Source organism: Theropithecus gelada, chromosome 12 (genome assembly GCF_003255815.1).
Source record: "Theropithecus gelada isolate Dixy chromosome 12, Tgel_1.0, whole genome shotgun sequence".
NCBI lineage: Eukaryota > Metazoa > Chordata > Mammalia > Primates > Cercopithecidae > Theropithecus > Theropithecus gelada.
In genome coordinates, this window is record NC_037680.1 from 38342704 (window position 1) to 38368974 (window position 26271).

The following is a 26271-nucleotide window of genomic DNA, read 5'->3' on the forward strand; positions in this document are numbered from 1 at the left end:
CCATAAAATTATCACAATCAGACACATTCCAACAATTTAATATAAATAAAATGAACATAAGGGAGAGTCATGAAATGCAACCTTTTCATGGTCAGGCAGAAACAGAATACGTGTATATATATATACGCACACACAATACACACACACACACCGAGTATATATATAAAACCGGAAGGTCCAAAGCACTTCTGTTTAAATAATGAATGCTTATATCTTTATAATTTATCACTTTGAGAAAGCAAAGATAAACCTCTTAAAATCAACTCTATTATTTGCAAATATACCCTGTCTCCCTGAGACCAAAAGTCTTTGACACCTGTCAGTATGAAGAACATCTTGGGTTCTGCCAAAGACACCATCCACCAGAAAAATCAGTTTACCTGAGCCAACGATGTCAATTAGGAAGCCATCATTTCCACTCTAAATTCAGGTTCACTATGATGGAGCTTTACAATCAATATTATGACTGAAACCTATAAAACCTTTTTAAATATACACATAGATCTTCGATTGACAGATTAGTTAGAAATAATATGATATTTTTAGTGAGAACACTTTATGGAGTTTTTTTGTGTGTGCCAGTTTCGCTCATCAAAAAATAACATTCCACTGAAAACACATCTCCATATTTAGTCTCTGATCTTTTTTTTTCTTTTAACTTCCTCTGTCTTCCTAAAATGGCAGCTCTTCATAAAGCAAATTGAGTGAGTTGGTAAAAATAAAAATCCCCTTTTCCAAATTTCTCACAGAAAAAACACTTTACTATTAGATTTTCCGGCAGACAATACTGTAGCCATTATTATTACGGTACTAGTGAAGAATCCCTGGTTCCCTTCTAAACTCCATCTTCCCTGGCTTACACTGCTTAACAAGGCTCTTCAATTTTAGTAAACACGCAACCCTGACGGGGAGAACAGCTTTGAAAACCAAGACGTGACACTATTATTCCAAATGTAGGACATGAAAAATTTACATTAGTGCCAAATCTATAATAGAACCACTAAAACTAGTCATGTATCCCGTTAATTAGTAATACAATCTGATATATAACCGAGCTTTGCAACTTCGTCTAGGGCACAATCCAACTTCTACAAATGAGATGAGCTTCTGATTCAATTATAGCCTCTCTTTTCCTCCATTCAAACATTTTCATTCCCCTTATCTCTTTCAAAAGCATTTTCCCCATTTTTTCTGCTTGTCATTCCTCAAAGTTTTTGGAGAAATTACAAAACCTTAAATCACACTCTTTCCTGGGATAATAAAAATACTTTAAAATTGCCAGATGCTGTTGACTTCAGCAAGAGTAATCACAGCAAGCTGTTGAAGAGAGACTGACAATATTTTCATTAGCAGGAAGGGATTAAATGAAACCATTCTCTTCCCATCAAATCATGGAACCACTGTACGAACGGGAGCACAGACCTTTGGATATGGAACCTGTACAGTCTTTGGGTACTGCAGTGACTCATCAGAGTAGAAGGAGTATTCAATAAGTGGGACTTCTGTGTCGTTAAATTGGGCATATGCTAAAAAAGTGCCGCTTGGAGACCACCACAGAGCAGAGTAGGCACTGAAGACTTCCTCTGAAAAAAGACATAAATTGTTCTGTTACAAGAAGTAGCTGATAAATTGGCTTTGGCATTCAAAATATTGTTCTCATTAGCTTTAGTAATTACAGTAGAGTTCAACTAATGAACCACTTTGCATTTGCTGGGCTTCCAAAATCAGAGTAATACAAATGAATAAAAATAAAATCTTCAAGGATATATCTGGATTGTAAAAATAAGTAACCCGTTGGACCATTTTAGAATATTTTAGCATGCAATATTTAATATAAGCTCTACATTTTTTCTTTATCTTATAATCCTCTAAATTTATGCCTCAAAACATACTAAAAGTAAATTTCACACAGGAGGCTGATTCTCCTTTCTAATTTTCAAACAGTCAACATGCCAGCATACTCTCCCCAACTGGGCTCAGTTTGTACTGAGCCCGCAGGGTACTGGTGGGTGGTGTGTAGCTCCAGGCTATCAAACCAATATGGTGCCCAGAGTTTACTACTCTTGGCACAAACAAGGTGTGGGAAGGATGGATTTAGAACGGCAAGGAGCTCCATTGAGACCCCTACTGAGAAACATCTCCTTGCCCAGCCCAGAAACTGAAAACTCCCTTAGATTAACACACTGCTCTGGTGTATAAGAGAAGAAGGTCTTATACATGATGGGTAAGAGAAGAGGGTCAAAGAGGGAGGCAAATAAACGACAGGATCTTGCTTTCCAGTACATTGTTGGGCTTCTTCTCAATCTCTGGCAAAGATAGCTCGTCCCTATGATTATTATGGCATCTACACATGGGACATTTAATCACTGGCTCTTAATATGTTGAAAACTCCTTTACCAACCGGGAAGGGAGGAGTTAAGTAGACTGAGTGGAGACTCCTATATATTCCACAAGTCTCATGTAAGTGTAAATGTAAAAGCAAAAGCATAGAAACTAGAATCTTAGGGTTGGAAAATCACGCATTCTAATCAGTTTTCAGATGCCTGATACTTCCTTACAAGTTATTTCCAAATGCTTTTTTTCAACAACAAGAATAATAGCAAAAATAATTACTGTAATAAAATGTAATAATAATTATTGTGATGAGCAGCTAACATTCAATGACTGCTAACTATGCACCAGGTATTGATAAGCAATTGACATCTATCACCTCAGTTAAGGCTCACAATAACCCACTGTATTGATAAAGTGAGATAAGCTTGAAGAGGATCAGAAATTTGTCTAGGATCACATGGCTAAGAATTGGTAGAATCAAAAATCAACCAAAATCTCCTTTGACTCATGCTTTTCATCTCCGTGCTATATTGCCCTTTCCTGCCTCTATTTTAGTATTTCCAGTAACAGAAAACCTACTACCGGGTAAAGCAGCCTATTCTTCCTTTGACTGTCTCATATCTGTATCATTGATCTATACACACTTATGTAGCAATTTAGAATTTACAAAACATATCACATTTAGTCTCCACAAAGATCTCTGAGTGATGATTCATAGCTCATTGCACAGAGAAGGAAACTGAGGCATGGAGTGATCCAGTGAATTGCCTGAGACAAGAACTAGAACCCAGCCCTTATGACTCCAAGTCATGGTTGCTATTATACTAAGAACTTGTTCATACTGAGTTGACTTATCGTTCTTTGTAACTTTTACCCATTGACTGCAGTCTATAACACAGCTGCAGTTACATAAAATCAATATAATCAGACCAAGATTTTGGTTTTTAGAATTACTTGTAAGTGTAAGTAGCAGGTAGTGATCTTTGTCTTGAATTAGTGGTTATTTGGAATGCAGGACATATTTTTCTGTGTTGACAATATAGTAATTTCCTCCTAGGAACTGAAGCTATTAGAGAGGCCCAAGTTGGAACTGTGAAGCTGTTCTGCATGAGAATGGCCTCGTCATGAACATGCAAAAGTCTCCCTCCAGCGATCATCTACTTTAGAAAGAATGAAAGTGTTAGCTGCCCTCTTATCTTCCACAGGGCCAGCTGTTTCTGATGGAGGGTCAGAGCTCTGGAAAGAGGCCACTCTTGTCAATGATCCTGGAGACTGGTTTGTGCTGTCCAAGGGTTAAAGAATCTCTAAGTAGCTGGTGTTAGTAAATTTCACTGTAAGTTTCAGTCAAGGACTTATTTCTAGGACATGAAAATTTATCTTTCTTTCAGTGTGATTTGTTGTTACTGTTATAATGAGTCAATTAAACTTGACTTGGACTTGGTAAGAACTACAATTAAGTCATGAAGAAAAACTATTTTTTTAAACTACAAAGAAGAAAAAAATAATACGATGAAATATAGATGAGTCTTTCTAATAAGTACGAGGAAACCTTGTGAACAGTTTGGAACAGCCCCAGAACGCCTTTTATCTTGGCAAATACAGACATAAAAAATGTTTTTCTAATTTTTCTAAGTTTCTAAAATGTGTTCCTAATAGTTTCTACAACTCTGTATCCTAAAAGGGAGAATATTCCTTTTTAACTTTTTTAGTTTTATTAGTCACTTTTTCCTAAGCCTTTCTAATTGCTTTTTCATTCTTAAAAACAGGAAATCATAATTTGTCCAAGTTCAAATAAATACAAATCCTTTATGAAATATTATTTTATCATCTTCCCAATGTGATGGGATTATTTAGCTTTCCTTAGTAACTTCTGGGTTAGATAGGCCTAGTTAGAGAAATATCTGATGTTATTCTGGAGGCTTTTATGTTCCAGTAAAGGCAGAAAAGGTCTATCTGCACAGAAAAGCCCTTTGTATCAATAAACCAGAGAGAAAAGGAGTATTGTCAGGCAACGAGGACAGAGGAGTGCTAGGAATAGTTAAGTTCTTGGTCTAGGAGACACCTGGTGCTGTGAGTTCTAAGAGAAGTTTGATGCCGTTTTAAACAATGCAACTTATTTTGAATCTCATTTAAATTTTCCCATTGCAAAAGAAACATTTAACTATTTTAAAAGCTTATAGATTTTCTGATTTGAAAAAGCTTTAAAGTTTCTACCTTCATAAACCCAGTCAGTTATTCCATTATATATCATATCTTCTTTCCCAGTCGATGTGATTCTGTGACTTGGTAAATTTGGTTCAATTTTAACATAAATGTCATTGTTCCAAACATATGCCTAGAAGGAAAAAAACAAGCATTGATATCTATAATAACATGTTATATTTTTATCCTGGAGTTTTAGAAACACTTATCTATTGCAAATGTAAGGATTACCATAGTCAAATATTCCATTCAAACAGGAAGAGTCATTTACTCCTTCCCTCTCTTTCTTAAATTACAAGTGTACAGCCTATAAACCCAAAATAATCCTAAAACTATTAATAATGTGTTAAAAATAAGAAGCACACAACCATCACTATTTGAATGCTAAAGTATATGCGAAGACCGAGAAGGCTGACCACTTCTACAGGATGATATATGCTTGTATATTTCTTTATTGGGAGAGTGAGTAGAGGGAAGGCAGTTGCATTCTGAAAGAGAGAAGTTCAACTGCAGACAAACATTATATCCTCTTGTTAAGATTCTTTTGGACTTCTGACATTCTCCTGGCACTATAGAACCTAAAGGTATATCTATAGTAACACAGAAGAACACAGAACTAGCAGAAAGCAGGTGTGACTCAGAAAATATCTAAGTACAATAGATAACTAGAACTTAAGAGTTCAATATGCATTTTCCCGTGAATAAATATTCCCAATGGATACTTTCAGGAATTATATTTATTTTGTTAAGCTAGTAAAATATTATCTTGGGCAATAACACTATATTCTAGAGTGAAGTATTGACTTCCTAAGATGACTGCTTTGTATCAGGGTTAGTAACTTCTGCCTATGAAAAATTTAGCCAATATTTTTCTGACAACTGGAGAGACTCACTAACCAATTTATGACCCACTGGTGACCATGTGACCCACTGTGTGTTGTTTGGAATCCTCTCTTCTGTAATCAGCTGCCTGGAAAGAAGATGAAAGGAAACATTACCAAAAAGAATAACTCACATTGGGGTTTCCTTAAAAATATGACAGTAGAAAAGCCTAATAGATTTTATTGGGAAGTCACTGACCTTTTATTTAAATCATAAATGTCATATGAAGCTGTGTAGGAATGCCTCCATTGCTATGAAAGAAAACAGACATTTCAGGCTTCTGTGATTCTTGATAATTTGGCCACTCACTATAGGAGACCAAAACGATAGATTTGGCAATATATGATTGTATAATTCTCACATGTTTTCATATCTTATAATTTCTTCTGAGAATTTTGGGACTCAAAAGTATCCTGGAGATCATCTCATACAAACTCCTCTGGAGTTCATCTACAACCTAGCTCTGGCACCACCTCCTCCAAGGAGCCTTCCCACTACCACAGTGCACCAAAAATGTCATTTTGTACAAACATTATCCCTAGCACTCACCATAGTATGCTAAGATTGCCTACTTAGAAAAATGTAAATTTTCACTTTTCACCTATCTTATCAGCAAAAGATTTCAAAGATATATGATGCTATTGCTGATGGTGATGTGAAGAAATGTTTAACTTCATACGCTGATGATGAAATGTAAAGTGTTATAAATTTTTTGAAAGCCCCCTGGTAAGACATATTAAAATTAAAATACATGTATCATCAATATTTTAACAACCATCTCAAAAAGCTAGAGATGAAGGTCAAACTTTCAGTGACTGCAGAAGCATAGGGAAATAAAATTTTTTTAAAAAAGGAAATCAAACTAAATCCAAAGTAATTAGAAGAAATGAAATAATAAAGGTAAAAGCATTGATAAAGTAGAAAACAAACAATAGAAAAAATCAACAAAGCCAAAACTCAAGTCATTGAGAAGACTAGTAAAACTGCAAATGTGGTAAAACTTAGGGGTAAAACAGCACAAATGACTGGTATCAGAAAGGAAAAATGGGACATTACAACAGACTCCACAGACATTAAAAGATCATAAGAGACTATTATAAACATTTTTTTGCCAATACATTTTAAAAATTAGAGAAAAAGAAAAAATTTCTTAAAAAATAATTTCTCAAAAGTGAGAAAAATTCTGAATAGTCTTATATTTAATAAACAAATTGAATCCAGATATAAGAAGCTTTACATAGAGAAAACTCCAAGGCAAAATACCTTTACCAGCAAACTCCTAGTTATTTACTCAAATGAGTTGAGAATTTATGCCCACACAAAAATCTACACACAAATGTTTATAGCAGCTTTATTTATAATTGCCAAAACTGGGAGGCAACTAAGATGTCATTCAACAGGTGAGTGAATAAACAAGCTGTAGTAGATCCATACAATGGAACCTCATTTAGAGATAAGAAGAACGAGCTATTAAGCCACAAAAAGACATGGAGGAGTCTCAAACACATATTGCTAAGTGAAATAAGCCAACGTGGAAAGGTTACATATTGTACGATTCCAACAATATGAGTTTCTGGAAAAGGTAAAACTATGGAGAGAGTAAAGAAATTAGTGGTTGCTTGGAGTCTGGGGGAAGAAAGAGATGAATAGGGGAATCACAGGTGATTTTTAGCATAGTCAAAGTCATCTGTATGATACTATAATGGTGATACATGTCATTATACGTCTGTTAAGAGCCATAGGTTTGTCAGAATCCACCACTATAATGGTAGATACATGACATATGTTTGTCAAAACCCACAAAGAGTCAAGCCTAATGTAAACTATGGACTTAAATTGATAATGATATATTAATATTGGCTCATCAGTTGTAACAAATGGACCACACTCATGCAAGACATTAATAATAGGGGAAAGTGGGGGAGGGAGGATAAGGGAGTATGTGGGAACTCTCTGCTTATTTTCTATAAACCTAAAGCTGTTCTGAAAAATAAAGTGATATTAATTTTTAAAAAATGAATCAGGGCTAACCAGATGACTTGGAAGGAGTTTCACATGGTATCATTGAGTGAGAAATGCAATTTACAAAAAAGTATAGGATTTTATTTTTATAGACCAAGCAATAACTAAAAACATCCTATATATTTTCATAGAGTTATATGAACAAGAAGAAAAATATAAAAATATGTAGAGATATATATTAGACTTTAGAGAGCCAAGTGAAAAAGGGAAAAAATAAGACCGAAGATAAAAATGTATATGATCACATATTTGCATTTATGAAAAATTATGTCTGAATATAGATGCATATATAAATTAAAGATATTTTCAAATAAGTTACTTGTCTGTATGTCTGCCTTCTCTACCATACTCCTAGAGGTAAGAAATTGTATCTTATTTATCTTTGGATGCTTGGAATCTATTCTAGTGCAAGCCACATAGTGAGTGTTCAAGAAATACACCAAATTACAGGAAAATTCAAATTGTACCAATGAGGACGAGATGGATGAAACAGGTATCCCAAGGACACCCAGCTATATAACAGCAGAGCTGAGACACAAAGTCAGAGTTCCTAACCTTCACTGTTTATCACTTCTCACCCTCCTATCCTCTCATGTCAACAAATATTTATTAAGTTCTACTTTTTGCTAGTCATACATTCCTTTCCTGAATCCTGGATTATTTTGACACACCCCATGCTTGTTTCTGGGCAACCTCAAGCAAAATATTCACTAAAGCCAAAAGGTGTGGTACCAGCTAAAAATATTAAGATGGACTGAGATCATTGAGCATGACAAACCATCACGGGTTGTAAAAGAAAAGCCATGATGTTCGGTATGTTCACTTCATCTTTTGAAACAGATTCATTATTCTATTTAGTCTATAAACACTGGCAGCTATCATCTATCAGACATTACTGGATAACACAGGGTCCCTCCCGTGGAGGAGCTTATAGTGGAATGGAGGATATGAAATAGTAAATGACAATAAAAGAATCACGATAGGATGTGCCAAGAGATATCATGGAGGTGGGTGGGAGACGCAGGAATCATAAATTAGGCCTTGGAGAGGCAGAGAGGATTATGGAAAAGAGATTCTTTGGCTGAGGTTAGTGACAGAGGGTGGCTGGGAAAGAGTAAAAGAGCATCATAGCAAAGAGAAGCTGAATGCAAAGATAGAAAAGATCACATTTAAGAGCACAAGCTTTGGAGTCTTCTAACCTGGATTCAAGGTTTCACTGTGTAATGTGAAGCAAGCTTCTCTCTAAGCTTCAATTTTCTTTTTAGACAAATGAGGATAATGCCAGCAACAACCTCAAATGCATGAGAATTCATGGGAAGCACTTAGCAGGGTTGTGGAACATTGTCAACATGGAATCGATGACAACTATTATCAGGATTTTCAGAGCACTAGGTAATGAGCAGAGATGCTAGGAGAGCATTCATACCAGACTGTGGGGGTACTTATCCACTCACTCACTCACTTGCTTGTTTATTTATTTGTAGCCACAACTTAGAAGCGATAGCACTAACTCAGTCATGGAGAAGTCACATAGTAGGATCTAAAAAACACTAAAAGGTAGACCTCCAAGGAAATGTAATCAAATTAGACTTTTATTTTTTCTAGATACGTTTCATAAGAGTCACTTAGTCAAAATATATATGCTGTACAGAAAATTCTATTGGACCCTCTTGAAAAAAAAAAAGGAAAAAATGTTGAAGATATAGATCCCTACTTTCAATAGCTTTATCATTTAGCACTTTGCAATAAAACATGTATTCATTTATCAATGATCTTCAGCAACTGCTATGGGGCCCTGTCCTAGGCACAGAGGTGTGGCAGTGAATAAATCACAGGGAAAATGGCACCAAATAAGGCAGGCAACAAATAAGCAAATAAATCAATGACAAAATATCACAAAATGTTGTGATGAAACTAAAATGAGTTAACGTGACAGAGACTGATTAGTGGGATATGGCTGGAAGAGCGTGGCAGCGGGCAATGTTTGACAAAGTGACCCAACAATATGGACCTGAGTTAATAAAGAGAGAGAAGCATAAGATGATGGAGAAGCTTCCATGAGGAAGCAATAGCAAGTGCTTTGGCCCTTAGATGGGAATGAGGGTGATGCTTGAGAAAAAGAGCTGTGCACTTACAGGTTCCCAACTCAGCACCGTGGAATCTCCGGAGGCCCACAGCTATGCTGATTTAGTTGCTTTAGGGTAGGCCACAGATATGTTTTTTCAAAAGCTCCTCAAGTGTTCCTCAGGTGAAGGTGAGGCGAGAAGCACTGGCCAAGCATGCAGAGTGCAGGAGAAGCAGGTAGGAGATGTGTTCAGTCAGGCAGACTGTGTTCAATCACACAGGACTCAGGATGCCAGGGTTAGAGCTGGTGTTTTATTTTGAGTGTGATGGGAAGCCACTGTAAGTGGCATAGGTGTGGCATAAACTAATTTAGAATTTAAAAGTAGTACTTTGGATACTGTCTGAAGTACAGATGGCAGGGGGAAGAGGACAGAGTGTAAAAAGCAAAAGCCAGTTAAATACACGGGTAAATTCCAGTGACACAACAAATACAAATCTCCAACCCTGGCTGGCCAACTAAGGGCCACCAGGGGAATACACGCATTAGTGCACATCAAATGGCTTTTGCTGAACTGGGCTATATAGTAAGATGAGCTGTAATTATCTTTCTCTTTCTACCTTACCTTCATATGTTAGTCTTTAACATGGACAACTGTTATTCAGTGGTTCTCAACCCTGGTTGCCATTACAATCACCTATGACAGTTGAAAATATACTGATGCTCACCGGGCACAGTGGCTCATGCCTGTAATCCTAGCACTTGGGGAAACTGAGGTGGGAGAATCGTTTGAGGACAGGAGTTTGAGACCAGCCTGGGGAACACAGTGAGACCCTATCTCTAAAAAAAGAAAAATTGAAAATTAGCAGGGCACAGCAGGGCATGGTGGTGCACAACTGTAGTCTGAGTTACTCAGGAGGCTGAGGTAGGAGGATTAGTCAAGCCCAAAATGTTGAGGCTACAGTGATCCATGATCATACCACTGCACTCTAGCCTGAGTGACAGAACGAGACCTTGTCTCAAAAAAAGAAAAAAGTACTGATTCTGGCATTACCCCAGAAACTTCTGTTTACTGATCTGGGGATTGAACCTGGACACTGGGAAGTTTTAAAAGTTTCTGAAGTATATGAAGTGATGTATTCTATAGATAGTAATAAGAAGCACTTCATTAAACAAACAATAATCCATTAATTGGCAACAGATGTGTTAAAGTTGGTACAAGATTCTGATTCACTTACAGTTAAGTTTAACTGAACATAGAGTCTTCATGTCCAGGAAAGGGAGCCCCGCCCAGCAAATCCAGGGTAAATGTTATGATTGAGAGTCACCATCCTGAGATGGTCAATGCAGTAGGAAATGGTTTGCTTGGCCTGAGCACAGCAGAGTTGGTGTGTGAGTGTTGGTGTGTCCTCAATATAATTTATCCTGGAAAAGAAAGGTCAAGGGTGGGAATCCCCAGCTTTGTATTTTGCTTGCAATATAGGGTATCTCTACAAATTTTTAATCTTCACTATATGTCTCAAAACTTCCTATACTTGAACAACTGTTGTCAAATCCATGAGTAACCAAAAAGCTGCCATTAAAGTTATGGCAATCCACATCCATCCAAAACATGAAGAGGATGTATGATTAAGCTGTAACCTTTCCTGAACGTGTTAGGATGTGGAGTGGGGCTGGGTGACTGGGGGAAGCTGAGTGCTCATGGTGGAATCTTTATGATCTGTGGTGAGGCTCTCCTCCTTAGAATAGTTTGCATATGGTGGGGCCGAAGGTTAGGAGATGGTCTGGGCCATCTTGTGGAATCTTTTCTGGAGGATGGAAAGTTTAATTCTTTCTTTTTCTTTTTCTTTTTTTTTTTTTTAGACGGGATCTCACTCTGTCTCCTAGACTGTAATGCAGTGGCACAGTATAACTAACTGTAGCTTCCAACTCGTGGGCTCAAGCAATCCTCCTGCTTCAGCTTCCCCTTCTAAGTAGGGGACTACGGGTGCATGCCACCATGCCCAACTTTAACTCTTTTAAAAACACATATTTATAGAGGATCTTACTACACATAAAGCTGTGACAAAGGAAATAAAGGGTTCTGCCATTAGGTGTACAAATCAGACATGTAAACTTACTTTTAAATATGTGTATAAGGAAAAATTTTTATTGACTTATGTTATTAGTATATATAAGTACAATACAATATTAACTGTGCTTTTTAGTATTTGAAAGCACTAAAAATGAATTTCTTTTAAAATATTGGACTTGTCTTTAAGAATGAGAATGACTCTGATTCTGAATTAATGAGTTTTAGTGCCCATTACATTACTTAGATGTTAATTTTAAGTATCTATATACTTGCAATTGGTTATAACATAGCATACTCTTGGATTATTTAAATGTTACAGTAAGAAAGCATTTCTTTTACCTTCACATAGTTGTATTCTAAGAGAATAAACTGCCCATCAGGAGATATTGAATAATCATTTATAGAATGTCCAAACTCATCCTGTCAAACAAGAAGAACAAAGAAAAATTGAGCAATTCCATTTCACTGCCATCACTGTGCACTTACTTCATAGGGGGTATTGTTCTAGACATGTGGCTTTTGCCTTGGGAGTTCCTAATCTAGCAGAGGTGGCATATTCACCCACACAAATGACCGTGATGCCAGGTGGGTGGTGATCAGTGTTAGAAAGCCAGAAAGGGAAGGATTAATCCGAAGAGGAAAGATGCCTGCGAGAGTTAGGATGAGGAAAAGAGAACTTTCTCAACAGTGGGAAGAGCAAATGCCAGGCATGGGAAAGGACATCATGTTTAGAGACTCCTTAAGGGTCATGTGTAACCTGAATATAGTTTGTGGGGGCGCTGGTGTCAGACAGTGGAAGGTGAGAGGACAACAAATTAGAAAAAGAGTTGGGACCTAAATATAAGATGTGGAACTAGACCTATGTTTTTGCAAGTGATAGAATCATATCTATCTTTTACAAAGATACTCTGGTGACACAGTGGCTGAAATGAGAGGGAAGGACGGAGGGCTGGTATCAGCCTGGATGTGGGGAGTGCAGAATGCGATAGGGACACAAGTTAGAGCACTCACTACCACAAGATTAAACGAGGGTTTCAGCAAGGACTGTCCAGTGGAAATGGAAACTGCGATATACCTGACGTGCAGATGGAGAATTGACAGGGTCTGTTGTCACCTACTGTGGGGGATGACATGAGTCAATGATGATTCTGAGATTTCTAGCTTAAGTGGCTTGGAGGAGAATTAAGTAACTTTTACCAATACTGGGAACTCACGAAAAAGAATAAGATGCTTTCAGTGTGCTAGGACAGCTGAGGAAAGATAACCAGTTTAGCTTGGGATTTTGAGTTTGAAATCCACATGTAGGAGCCAGCAGTCTATTAGAAATTAAAGTTGAGATCTGGGAGAAGGTTAGTGTTAAGTGAGTGTATATGAGAGTCAAGCCAGAGAGGAGGGCAGTAATGCTGTGGGGTTGCATGAAATTCACCAAAGGAGAGCATGCAAAGTGAAGAGGGAGGCAAATGAAGACAGAGCCCCAAGGAACACTTACATTTAAAAATATGGGCAGAGGAAGAGGAATCGTCAAAGGAGACTAAAAAGTAGTCAAGGCAGGGAGCATTTCAAGAAGGAGAGAAAGATCCACTTTGCCATATGCTGCAGAAATAGTCCAACAGGTTGAGAAATGACAGTACTCGTGATTTCAAAGGTAATGAAAAAAATCCCCAGAATTCTATGCGTGAATTAATTATGTGATTAAACATACAAATGTACTGTTCTCCAAGAAAACCGAGCTGTTTCCATATTCAGCATTGAATACCAAGATATTATTTTCTTGTTTGTAGAGATATTCATGATCTAGAGAGAGAAAACAACCAGATCAAAATTTCAAGTTGTTACTAAACATCTTCATAAGCTGAAAATTATAGAATACAATTTAAGTTCACAAATACCAAATAGGCATTTCTAAGTTGAGAAAACATGAATGATATTATACTAACATTCATTCATTTTTTCATCATTATTGTCAAGGTTTCAATTCACATTTAATTTTTTATTGTACATGTCAAAGAAATACTTGGGTTTCTTTCAGTCTTTCTCTCTTTGCACTTCAAGTAGAAAACAAAAAACAAAAATCAAAAACTCTCCATAGACTTTTTAAAAACAAAGATTACCTCTTCTGAGTGCCATAAAAGCACCCTACATCTCAACCTAACTAGAATGAATGTAAGCATAAAATCTGCCCTACCCAGAAAATTCTTACCTGAAATCCATCGTAAGGAGTACAACTTCAGTCTATAAGTATTTTTTAAGTAATCAGTTAGAGTGTAAGTTTTGCGACTGTCAGCTGTAGCATCATCTGCTGGTTGAGAAAAAGAGCCAAATGTTCAGTAAGATGGAATAACCTAAGTTTTGGATAAAATAAACAAATGGATCACTACAATAAACCTTGCTCACAAAATTCAGAAATACCCTCACAAAATGCAATACACATTTTAAAAGACTTCAGACTGAATAGATAGAGTAAAAATCATTGAACTATGAAGTGTGTGTGTGTGTTTGTTTCACTGTGCTGTATTGTGCTATACTAGTGCGCTTTACTGTGAAGGTCTAGATCAGCAATGTCCTATAGAAATACAATGTAAGTATATTTCCTGGTAGCTATATAAGAAACACAATCTTAAGGTAAAATTAATTTTAGTAGCACATTTTATTTAGCGCAATACATCCAAAATATCATTTTGCCATGTAACGAATATTTAAATGTTATGAGAACTTTCGTGTTCTTTTTTTCATTCTAACTCTCAAATCTGGTATGTAGTTTATACTTACAGCATATCTCAATCTGACTAGGTACATTTTAAGTTAATAGTTACATGTGACCACATGTTCAACGACTACTGTGGTGGATGGCCTGGAGCTAGATCATCCTTTTCGGACACTTTGGGGCCCAGTTTCAGGCCCTCCTGCTTCTCAGAGACCCTTAGGACCTGCTGATCACCCAATTCAGGGATCTTCATCAATATCATCACTTTTCTTTGAACTTAACAGAATTTGTGTGGTTCTGTATTCTACTACTGGTGACCCAAATTCAAAGTCTGAAAATCATTTTTGATACCTGTCTGTTTTTCCACCATGCCCATCTAACTGACCTTCTTGATTATTCCTGGAAACTTTTTTTTCAGGTATCCCTGCCATTAGATTCTCCCAATTCTATCCATTCTCTGCACCAGCACTAGAATAATTTTTCTAAACCACTACTTTCATTCTGGTGATCCCTTCTCCGAAACTTTTCAATGTTTCCCCATTGCCTACAGGAAGAAGATTAACACTCCTTAGCCTGACACAGCCCTCCACAATTGACACAAGAGTGTCTTATGTCACTCTCTCCTTGCAGGGACCATCTCATTCACTCTTATGACCGACACACTGAACCCAGAAGATCTCCTTGGGCTTCTCCACCTCTGCTCCTTTTTCTAAACCACTTCTCTGCAGTGTCTTCCCTGCTTTCCTGGTTGTCAGAATCACTACCCTCCAATCCCCATCTCTTTCATGAAGACTTTAGTTCTGCCCCCTCTGACTTTTGCCCCAACGCTACTAATTTGGCTCTTGTCATTTAATGACAAAATAGTTGACAGCTCTTTTGCTCTGTCTACCCATGTGGTGTCCTCAGTTAGGCCATGTAGTCTTTGAAGACAAGGCCTTGTTGCTTGTTCGTTTTAATTTTTACATCAACCTTTAGCAGCTAACACAGTTCAATTCCACAGTAGGCACATACTCAGAGAGGTTTTATTGGTTGATGTAAGATATCATCCTAGAAGCATAATCAAGCCAATGTGATTCCTCTTCTCCAATCCCAGAGTCTGTCCACCGATGAAAGAGCTTAAAGTATTTTTTCTCAAATCCTCTACTTTTTCCACATATACACAAACATACACTCACATAATCAGCCACCATTATAAAATTCCTATAGCTGCAGTTCTTACAATTTGTGGGACTAGGAAGCCAGCAGCCCTGTCTCTTGTTAATTTTCTTGCAGGAAATGCCTCCCTTGTAATTTTCTTACAGAAAATGCTCTTTCAAACAATGTTCTTAAAATTTTATTTCTTCAAATCTGGTACACATACACCATGGAATACTATGCAGCCATAAAAAGGGAAAAGATTGTGTCCTTTCAGGGACGTGAATGAAGCTGGAAGTCATTATTCTCAGCAAAGTAACACAGGAACAGAAAACCAAATGCTACGTGTTCTCACTTATAAGTAGGAGGTGAACAATGAGAACACATGGACACACGGTGAGGAACAACCAACACTGGGGCCTGTTGGGGGTGGGGGTGGGGGTAGGGAGAGGGAGAGCATCAGGAAGACTGGCTAACGGACTCTGGGCTTAATACGAAGGCGATGGGTTGATCTGTGTTGCAAACCACCATGGCACATGTTTACCTATACAACAAACCTGTACATCCTGCACATGTACCCTGGAACTTAAAATAAAAGTTGAAAGAAAAAAAGAAAAAAGATAAGAAGACTTCTGAGGTGGGCCATTCCCTCGGTTAAAAATGACAAAGCTTTCCGTTTTCATCATTATAAGTAAAGATAATAAAGAAAATACAGGTCAAGTTGAAGGTTAAAAAAAGATTTTATTTCTTCAGATCTTATCTGATAATAACTTTGTGTCTGCCTAAAACAACCTTGTTTCAAGAAATAAAAATGCTACATTTCACTTTATTACTTTATTGATTTTATTTAAACCTTCTTAGTTTATAAGTTAAAGAGAGCTTTAAAAAAGCAAGCTATTTTTTTTTGGTCAATTTATTCCTGCATTTCATCCCTAAAAGTTAGTAGAAGATTCGTGTTTGCTAGTAGAAATATAGCAAGCAGGTAAAATCAGTCCTTGAATTTGCCAACCTTCAAACAAGAAGTAAAGCCTTATGCTACAGAAAATATTTGAAACTCATATTGGGAATAGGAACTGGATTTGTTCACAAAATGCCCTCAATTGCTTGTATTCATCCGACTATTCTTTCATGCATCAAATAGTTAAAAAGTGAGTACTATTTGAAAAATACTATTGGCCGGGCGCGGTGGCTCAAGCCTGTAATCCCAGCACTTTGGGAGGCCGAGGCGGGTGGATCACGAGGTCAGGAGATCGAGACCATCCTGGCTAACATGGTGAAACCCCGTCTCTACTAAAAATACAAAAAACTAGCCGGGCGTGGTGGCGGGCGCCTGTAGTCCCAGCTACTCGGAGGCTGAGGCAGGAGAATGGCGTGAACCTGGGAGGCGGAGCTTGCAGTGAGCTGAGATCGAGCCACTGCACTCCAGCCTGGGTGACACAGCGCAAGACTCCGTCTCAAAAAAAAAAAGACAAATACTATTAAGGAGTTATACTCTGTTATCAAGAGGTATTAGTTTAAAATGTACATAAACACACCCCTAAATTAGTGTAATTTGAAATACAGATGATTATTGACATCCACAATCCTGATAGTCTGCTGATGTAGATATCTAGACAGATCTGCACACACACATATATGTATATATAAAAAAATAGATATATCAACATGGAACATCTATCATTAATTCTTGATTTTGTAAGAAAGGAATTAACTTAATACCTATAAAAGATCACATATAGTATTATCTCATTTAAATGCATCTCACTTAAAGGTATTTACCCAGGTTTTTCAGGTAACACAGTTACATTGGGAATGTTGAAATAATTGAGGCAAAATTCCTTTGACAGCACCTGCTGCCCAGGGTGCTTCATCTTGAATTCATGATGTGCTCCTCCCTGTGCACTTAACTTGCCTGCCCTCCTCAGACCTTGCTGGGTTCGATCTCTCACAAGTCCAGTTCATTCTCTCACAACTCCATAGCTTTTTTTTTTTTTTTTTTTTGACAGGATCTCGCTCATGTTGTACAAGGTGGAGTGCAGTGGCACAATCACGGCTCACTACAGCCTCGACCTGCCAGTCCCAAGTGAGTCTCCCACCTCAGCCTCCTGAATAGCTGGGACTACAGGCACACACCAGGCTAATTTTTGTATTATTAGTAGAGACAGGTTGTTGCCATGTTGCCCAGGCTGGTCTCCATTTCCTGGGCTCAAGCAATCCTCCCACCTTGGCCTCCCAAAATGCTGGGATTACAGGCGTGAGCCGCTGCACCTGGCCTAGTCCACAGTTTGAAAACCCATCATCTCTATCACATTCAGGTTCCCTTCTGCTCATGATGGCTTCCTGTGAGTTGGATCCATAGGCATATTTTCCAGATATCAACTCTGATGGCACACTTACTAGAGCTTAGGACATTCCTGCAAGCCCTAGGCTTACCGTGGTCTGTGTCAGGCTCACTCAGCTGCTTTAGAATAACCCTGCAACCCAGTTTCCACATATTAGCTGCCAGTCCAAGAGCAGTGCGGCTAAATTGGAGCAAGCAGAGCAACACAAATGTTCCTTGTTTTTCGCCTTGCTGTTTGATAAGCAGGGCACATTGGAAGACGGTTTTGAAACATCAAGATACGCGAGTTCTGTGAGACAAGAGTGCCAACTCCAGGTTTTGACCTTTAGCAAGTTCATAGTTTGCTGCCAAGTTACAACCTATTTTGTCAAACTCTTATAAGACATGCTCATGATTCGTCTTCCTTGTCTACTTACTCACTGACAGGGCACTGCTGCGGCAGCAGATGAAGGTCTTTGGCTGCTTGCATGGTTTTCTTCTTAGTTCGGCCTGGGACATGTTCATTTGACTTATCAGTTCAAAGCATTGTGCAGCCAAGTAAAGCACTTAATCGTATGTTACCCATCAGTTTATACAGAAACTCGAGTTTCAAATCTTTAATTTAAAAATAAAAATATAGATTTATAATTTTATACTTTTCTTCTTTAGCTAAAGCACCTATTAACTTGAACCATATGAAAATACCATTTTTGTTAGTTAAAAAAGGTAGAATAGCGGCATTTAAAATGGCTCAATCTAATAATAAATTCTTATCAAAGTGTTAAGGTATCTTAATGAATCCTTGCTGTAGTGTCAAAATTATTTCTGAAAAACAATAATTCCAGAATGATAAAATCCAAATAAGAGAGTGGTATAGTTCCATGGGCTATCCTTGCTTTGATCAATTGCTTCTGTATGATTACAAGATATTTTGAATATTGTCATCCATTCATACTAAACTTTTTTGTCTATATTAAATTGACATATAATGTTTCCACTCCACAAAAATAAACTGTTTTGGTAAATAAATGGCTAATGAAATACATCTAAAAAGAAATGTGCTTGTTACGGCACATAACTGTGTAAAGTTGTTAAAAACAGGCAAAAGAGATATCTGGTTATAAAGTTCCTGTGTTCCATATGGTAATCAGCTAACATTCCATACTGATGCTTGTATCCATGATGGGTATAAAGAAATAAAACGAGTGGTTACTTCAAAATTTGCTCTAGCAAATTAACAGCCTTGACACAGGGGTGGTAGAAGAAAAATCAAGGAGGTAAAAGAAGAAACTGACTGAATGTCCCCTCATCCTGTGGCTATATCCTCCAGCAGCACATGCAGGCTGCCACCCATCTCCATAGATGCAACAAACACCAGTCAAGGGGTTCAGCAGCTGGTTGCTTTGAATCAGAGAGCCTGGATTTGAAACCAGGTCCATTTCTTGCCTTGGGGCCTTGGGAAAATTATTGAATCTTTGCTATGATTTGAAAGATGGTGTCCCTTCCAAAACTCACGTTGAAACTTAATCTCCATTGTGGTAGTGTTAAGAGGTGGAGCCTCTTTGGGAAGTGATTAGTGCTTCATAAAAGGGCTGAAGGGAGGCCAGGTGCTGCAGTTCACGCCCGTAATCCTAGCACTTGGGAGGCCGAGGTGGGCAGATAACCTGAGGTTAGAAGTTCGAGACCAGACTGACCAACATGGAGAAACCCTGTCTCTACTAACAATACAAAATTAGCAGGGTGTGGTGGCACATATCTGTAATCCCAGCTACTCAGGAGGCTGAGGCAGGAAGATTGCTTGAACCCGGGAGGCGGAGTATTGGTGAGCCGAGATAGCGCCGTTGCACTCCAGCCTGGGCAATAAGAGCGAAACTCCGTCTCAAAAAAAAAAAAAAAAAAAAAAAGTTGGGGGCGGGGGCTCTGGAGGGAACTCGCTGCTGCCTTTGTGGCCCTCTACCTTTCACCATGTAGGGATGCTGCCTCGAGAGACAATGCCATCGATGGGGTGGGACCTCACCAGACACTGACCTGCCTGCACTTTAATCTCTGACTTCTCAGCCTCCAGAACTGTGAGAAATACATTTCTGTTCTTTAAAGGTTACTCATTCTTAGGTATTTTGTTATAACAAGACAAATGGACCTAGAAAGAAACTGGTACCAGAGAAATGGAGTGTTGCTGTTACAGATACCTAAAAATGTGGAAGTGGTTTGGAACTGGGTAATGGGTGAGGCTGGAATAGTTTTGAAGAGCAGGCCAGAAAAAGCCTAGATTACATCTACAGAGTGTTAAACACAATTCTGGCGAGGGCTCAGAAGAGGAGAGCTGTGGATAGAGCCTCGGTCTTCTTAGAAATTATCTAAGTGATTGTGATCAGAATGCTGGTAGAAATACGGCAGTAAAGGACCCTTTTGATGAGATCTCAGACAGAAATAAAGATCTCATTGGAACTGGAGAAATGGTCATTCATGCCAGAAAGTGGCACTTAGCTGCATTGTGTCTGTGCCCTTCTGGAAGGCAGAATTTGAGGATAAACAGGGATGTCTGGCAGAAGAAAAAAACACGTTCAGGGTGCTGAATGGTTTCTCCTGACATCCTATAGGAAAACGTGAGAAGAGAGAAACAAATTAAAGACAAAATTCATAATCATAAGGGAAGATTTGGAAAAGTCTCAGCCTGGCCTGATCCTGCTCAGGCTGGAAAGACAAAAACTGCAAGTTCAGAGAGAATACCAAGGGTGTGGCCAAGCAATGTTTAAGTTTAATAAGGAGATTAGTATGGAGAATAGGAAGCCAGATGCTATTCATCAGGACAATGGAACAATGACCCTGAAGGCAGTTTGGAGATTATTGCTACTGCCCCTCCCATCACAGGCCCAGAGTGCCACGGCCTAGGGCAGGGGTGTCCAATATTTTGGTTTCCCTGGGCCACAAGGGAAGAAGAATTGTCTTGGGCCACACATAAAATACACTAACACTAATGATACCTGAATAACTTAAAAAAAGAAAATCACAAAAATAACTCAGAATGTTTTAAGAAAGTTTACAAATTTGTGTTGGGCTGCATTCAAAGCTGTCCGGCCACATGCCACCCGTAGGCCACAGGTTGGACAAGCTTGGCCTAGGGGAAAGAACTATGTCAAGAAAAGGAGCCTTGGGCACCCATGGACCCCATCATTGACTCCCCTGCACCTCCTTGTCTCTGCTCTCAGCTTTCTGGTGCAGCACTCTTCAGCTGCCACATATGTGACTCAAGCAGGCTCGGCTGCTGCTCTAGCATGTACAGGCTATAAACCTTGGCAGCACCCATGTGGTGCTAATTTTGCAGGAGCATAGAGTACACAAGCATGGGGGCATGGCGACCTCCTCCTAAATTTCAAAAGATTCCTCTGAAAGGCTAGTGGCCCACGCAGAGAACTGCCACAGGAGCTACTGCAGAGTCCTAACTAGGGCAATGCTTAATGGAGCTGCTGGGCAAGGCCACCCTTGAGGCCCCAGAACTGTAGTCACCAGCATGCAATGTCAGCCTGGGGGAGCCACAGACACAAGACTTCAATCCATGAGAGCTACACCATGGGCCGTGCCCAGCAAAGCCATATTGGGGCCGTGGGTGGTCCTCTGAGGCCTTGGGAACCCAGTCCCCACCCTAGTATGTCTGAAACATGGGACATGGAGTCAAAGATTATTTTTAAACCTCAAGATGTAATGTTGTTTACCCTGTTGGGCTTTAGATTTATTTGGAACTTGTTAACCGTTTCTTGTTATTTCTCCCATTTGGAATGGAAATATCTATCCTATGCCTACCCCACTGTTGTATTTTGGAAGCACACAACTTGTTTGATTTCACAGATTCACAGCTGGAGAGCAATTTGCCTCAGGGTGAAGCTTACCTTGGGTTTCACCTAATTTAGGTGAAAACTAATTTAGATGAGACTCCGGCCTCTAGCCTTCTGAGTTGATGCTACAAAAAGTTAAGAGTTGGGAGGCTATTAGGATGGAACGAATGCATTTTGCATATGAAAAGGACATGAAGTTTGGGATTCAAGGGCGAATGCTATGGTCGAGTGTACCCCAAAATTCAAGTCTTGAAACTAAATCCCTGTTGTGATATTAACAGGTGGGACCATTTGAAGTGATTAAGTCGTGAGGGCTCCCCAGTCATGAATGGTTAGGTGCCTTATAAAAGGGGTGGAGGGAACTAGCCCAAGCCTTTTTGCCTTTCTACTCTTCTGCCATGTGAGAATGCAGCAAGAAGGCCCTCACCAGACACCAAATGCCAATGCCTTGATATTAAACCTCCCATCTCCAGAACTGTGAGAAAATAAATTTCTGTTGCTTATAAATTACCTAGTCTGTGGTATTTTGTTACAGCAGCACAAACTAAGACATCTTTTAAAGTTTCATTTTAAAAATCTATAACACGAGACTAATAGCCCATGGAGATTTTCAATGATTAAACGAGATAACGTATGTTATGTGCTTAGCTCAGGACTTAGAACTTAGGAAGCACCTGTAGGTATTTACACTATGCATTACTGTTTTGTTCCAAGCATATGCTAGGCAACCAGAATACAAAAAAGAATATAAAAGAGTCTTTCCTCTGGAGCACCTAAGAGTGAGATTAAGAATTTAACCACAGTAAAATAAGAGCCAGTTAGGTTTCACTATGTTCATAATGAAAACTGATCCTAATAAAAAAGCATGAGATAATTACATTGAGAAAAATATTTAGGATAAGTGCAATCTAATTATTTCCTAAGGGCCAACGCATATCACTTTCTCCCTTCTATTAATACATGCCTAACACCATCCATAGCATCCATATTGGAAGTCAGCAGTTTTGAGTATGAAGGGAAAACATTGGAGCTAATGGAATTAGAGGATGTCTGAAGACTGATATTTCTCTCATTACATAAGAGACACTAGAATACAATCACAATAGCAGATTTACCTTCTCAACAAAAGACACTGTGGTACAGCTGGGTGCAGTGGCTCATGCCTGTAATCCTAGCACTTTGGGAGGCTGAGATGGGTGGATTGCCTGAGCTTAGGAGTTCGAGACCAGCCTGGGCAACATGGTGAAACTCCGTCTCCACTAAAATACAAAAATAAAAGTCATCCAGGCGTGGTGGTGGGCACCTGTAATCCCAGCTACGCAGGAGACTGAAGCACGAGAGGTTGCAGTGAGCCGAGACTATGCCACTGCACTCCAGCCTGGGCAACAAAGTGAAACTCTGTCTCAAAAAAAAAAAAAAAAAAAAGAACACCATGGTACATCCAGGGGCATATGATAAATGCATTGCCATCTAGCTGGAGGCTGTAGAATGTTGGGACTGTCAGGTGACCAAACTTTGGTTAGGGACATAATCACGTTCCAATGTGTTCGCCTGAAATAGTACAATGCACATTTCCCCAAATAGCAACACTTTGAAAAAAATAAAACATTTTAATGGGTTTTAGCACCCCTCCTCCTCCATCTCCTCCTCCTTTACCTCCTCCTCCTCCACCTCCTCCTCCTCCTCTTTTGCCTTTCCACTTCATCCACACTGGCCACCCAGTGGCCAGACGCACCAGGCTCATGCCTGCCTCAGGGACTTTGCACTTGCTATATGCTCTTCCTGTAATGTTCTGCCCCCAGATATGGCCAGGGCTTGCTTCCTCACCTCCTTCAGGTGTTTATTCAAATGCTGCACTCCTTCCCTGGACTGGCACTGCAGCCTTCTCCCCCAGGGTATTCTCTACTACTCTTTCCAGCATTAGTCATTTTTTCCTTAGCAATGATACCATCTAACTTATTATACATTTTACTTTTTTATATTGTTCACTCTCTGCATCCCTTAATTGGAGGTAAGCTCCATGAGGGCACTGATTTTATTTTGTTTCATTCTGTTTACTATTATATTACTGCAGCCTAGAACAGTGCCTGGTGCACAGTAAGCACTCAATAGTTGTTGAATGAAAATATAAAAGTCAGACAATCTGAAAATAAGAACCAACAGCTCCAAACACAATATGTGAACTCCAAGTGGCTGTAGTGTAGGAAGAGGAGTAATCTTAGCCAGACAGGACTAGACACATTGAGCACAGGAGCCTCTGAAACAGCCTTTGCAAAAATTATGACAGTGAGAGAAATCTAAACTAATTGACTCCATCTTGCTTCTAACCTCACAAGCTAACTACCTTTGCTCATTACCGGGTGTAGGCCACGCAAAATATGGAAGAAATTTAGTTTATAGTTTAACTTTGAAGCAAGGATGATAATAGTCCCTCCCCAAACTGGCCCACTCTGAGGACTGAGATTGCCTTTCTAAGACTAAGAAAAAGCCACAACTGAGGATTACAGGAAGGGCCTGAATTCTGCCAAGATGTAGGCTAGTAGTTAAATGATAACCAGCCATCATTCCAGAGGTCCGAAGATTTGTAACTTTCCCAACTACTCTTACAGATAACATCACTATTGTCAAGTTGTCAAGACCTAAGATTGGTCTTTGAGATATTTTTCAGACTTTTGCATTCAGGTGGACCTGCTGACTCCACCTGGACCTGTAACTCATACCAAGGAACTAAATCCAGCAGTCTTGTGACCCTCACCCGGAAAATGACTTAGTGCACAAAGACCATTGATTTCATCCCCAAACAATCAACAGCACCCATCCCCTAGCCTCCTGCCTACAAAATCATCCTTAAAAACCCTAGCCTCCAAGCTTTGAGGGAGGCAACTTGAGAACTGTCTCCTGTCCTTTCACTTGGCTGGTCCTGTGATTATGAAATTCTCTATTGCAATATCACTGTCACAGTGAATTGGTTTTATCTGTGGAGCAGGCAGGAAGAATCTGTCAGGCTATTACAACTCAGGTTCTAGACCACTACTAGCTACTGTTAGGTCAGCACACTTCTGTAAGCCTAAGCCAGTCACCTACTGGCTTTCACCTCCAAATATACATATCCTTCCTTGCTCAGTAATTCTGGGGAAGGGTTTTAAAGCTGTATTTCCAAGAAGCCTCATCTGCAGGATTCTTGCTAGATTCTGTTAATAGGGGAAAAGAAAGAAAAATTTAGATGGCAATTAGAGAAGAGGAGGGGCTCCTCCTTTCCTCTTTCTTGCTGACAGCATGCACCCAGCAGTAGCACCTGCTCTAGCCTTTAGCTTCCTTTGTAATATCCAGAATCTGCTTCATCATGCCTCTCAGAGGTACCAGTAGCAGCTGGGGGTGGGGGGGGGTATAAACTTTAGAGCTTTGATCTGAGATCTTCTGTGATCCTCTTCTTCCTCTTTGTTCCCAAGCCCTAGAGGTGACTCCTTCCTGCAGTTACTCTTTCTCAGTTACCTCAGAGTTCCTCTTTTGCTCTTTTATCTGTGTAACGAATTTTCATATTAAATCTCTCTGCTGAAATATCTAGTGGGATTTCTTTTTTTTTTTTTTTTTTTGAGACAGAGTCTCACTCTGTCACCCAGGCTGGAGTGCAGTGGTGCAATCTCGGCTCACTGCAACTGCTGCCTTCCTGATTCAAGTGATCTTCCCGTTTCAGTCTCCCAAGTAGCTGCAACTTCAGGCGAGTGCCACCACATCTGGCTAATTTTTGTATTTTTAGTAGGGATGGGGTTTCATCATGTTGGGCAGGCTGGTCTTGAACTCTTGACCTCAGATGATCTGCCTGCCTCGGCCTCCCAACGTGCTGGGATTACAGGCCTGAGCCACCATGCCTGACCTCTAGTGTGATTTCCCTAACTGACATAAGAACTTATTCATCTTACCTATTGTGATGAAATTAAATAGAACTTAAAGCTGTTGGAACTTTAGGTTATTTTGAGCCTTGAGAGGTATGTGGCCTGAGTCACATATCATGTAGCTGTAACTTCTGCTTTTTCCCGTAAATGACCAGAAAAGACCTTGTGGTGTCAGAGGTAGGAACCCCTCAGATCATCACCCCTGCTCATGGAAAGTTAAAGGAATTTTAGTTGGAATATACCAATCTGTAACCAATAAAATCACTATAATATACATACTGACCTTGTATGGAAAATGTTGCAACCCTGCTAACTGCCTATATGAGTGAAAATTTCAATTCCTCACTTTGTAATGCTAACCCCATTTGTCTGGAGTATGTTTTCTGAGAGGTCATCCTCAAGCTTTGCACTTGAATAAACTCTACACTTAATCATTTTTCTGAATCTCGTTATTTAAGTTAGACATTATAAAGAAAGTATTTTTAAGTGGTAAGAATACAACATCTAGACCTGGAGTTGGCAAACATTTTCTTAAATGGCTGGTTGGTCAATAGTGTAGGCTTTGTGGGCCTTACAGTCTTTAGTCTCTGTTGTAGTTACTCAAGTCTGCCATTGTAACTCGCAAGCAGCCACAGCCAGTCTGTGAGTGAGTGGGCACAGCTGTGTTCCCATCAAACTTTACTTTTACAACATCAGGTGGCCAGTCCTGACTATAGTTTGACAACCTCATCTAGACATTCCTCAAAATTGTGAGTGACATTAAAACAAAAACAAAAACTTCTCACAGGACTGGATTTGAAAGACAGATGTT

The 26271-nt window shown here is 39.2% G+C and overlaps 1 protein-coding gene across 1 annotated transcript in view; it reads right to left on the reverse strand.

Moving 5' to 3' along the window:
• DPP4 (dipeptidyl peptidase 4) overlaps window positions 1-26271 on the reverse strand; it is an 84873-nt gene that overhangs the window by 41449 nt on the left and 17153 nt on the right. The window contains exons 3-9 of the mRNA XM_025404595.1: window positions 13777-13875; window positions 13279-13370; window positions 11916-11996; window positions 5617-5669; window positions 5434-5506; window positions 4549-4669; window positions 1423-1583 (exon numbers count right to left, since the gene is read on the reverse strand). Of these exons, the coding sequence (XP_025260380.1) occupies window positions 1423-1583; window positions 4549-4669; window positions 5434-5506; window positions 5617-5669; window positions 11916-11996; window positions 13279-13370; window positions 13777-13875 (680 nt within the window). The remainder of the gene's footprint in view (window positions 1-1422; window positions 1584-4548; window positions 4670-5433; window positions 5507-5616; window positions 5670-11915; window positions 11997-13278; window positions 13371-13776; window positions 13876-26271) is intronic.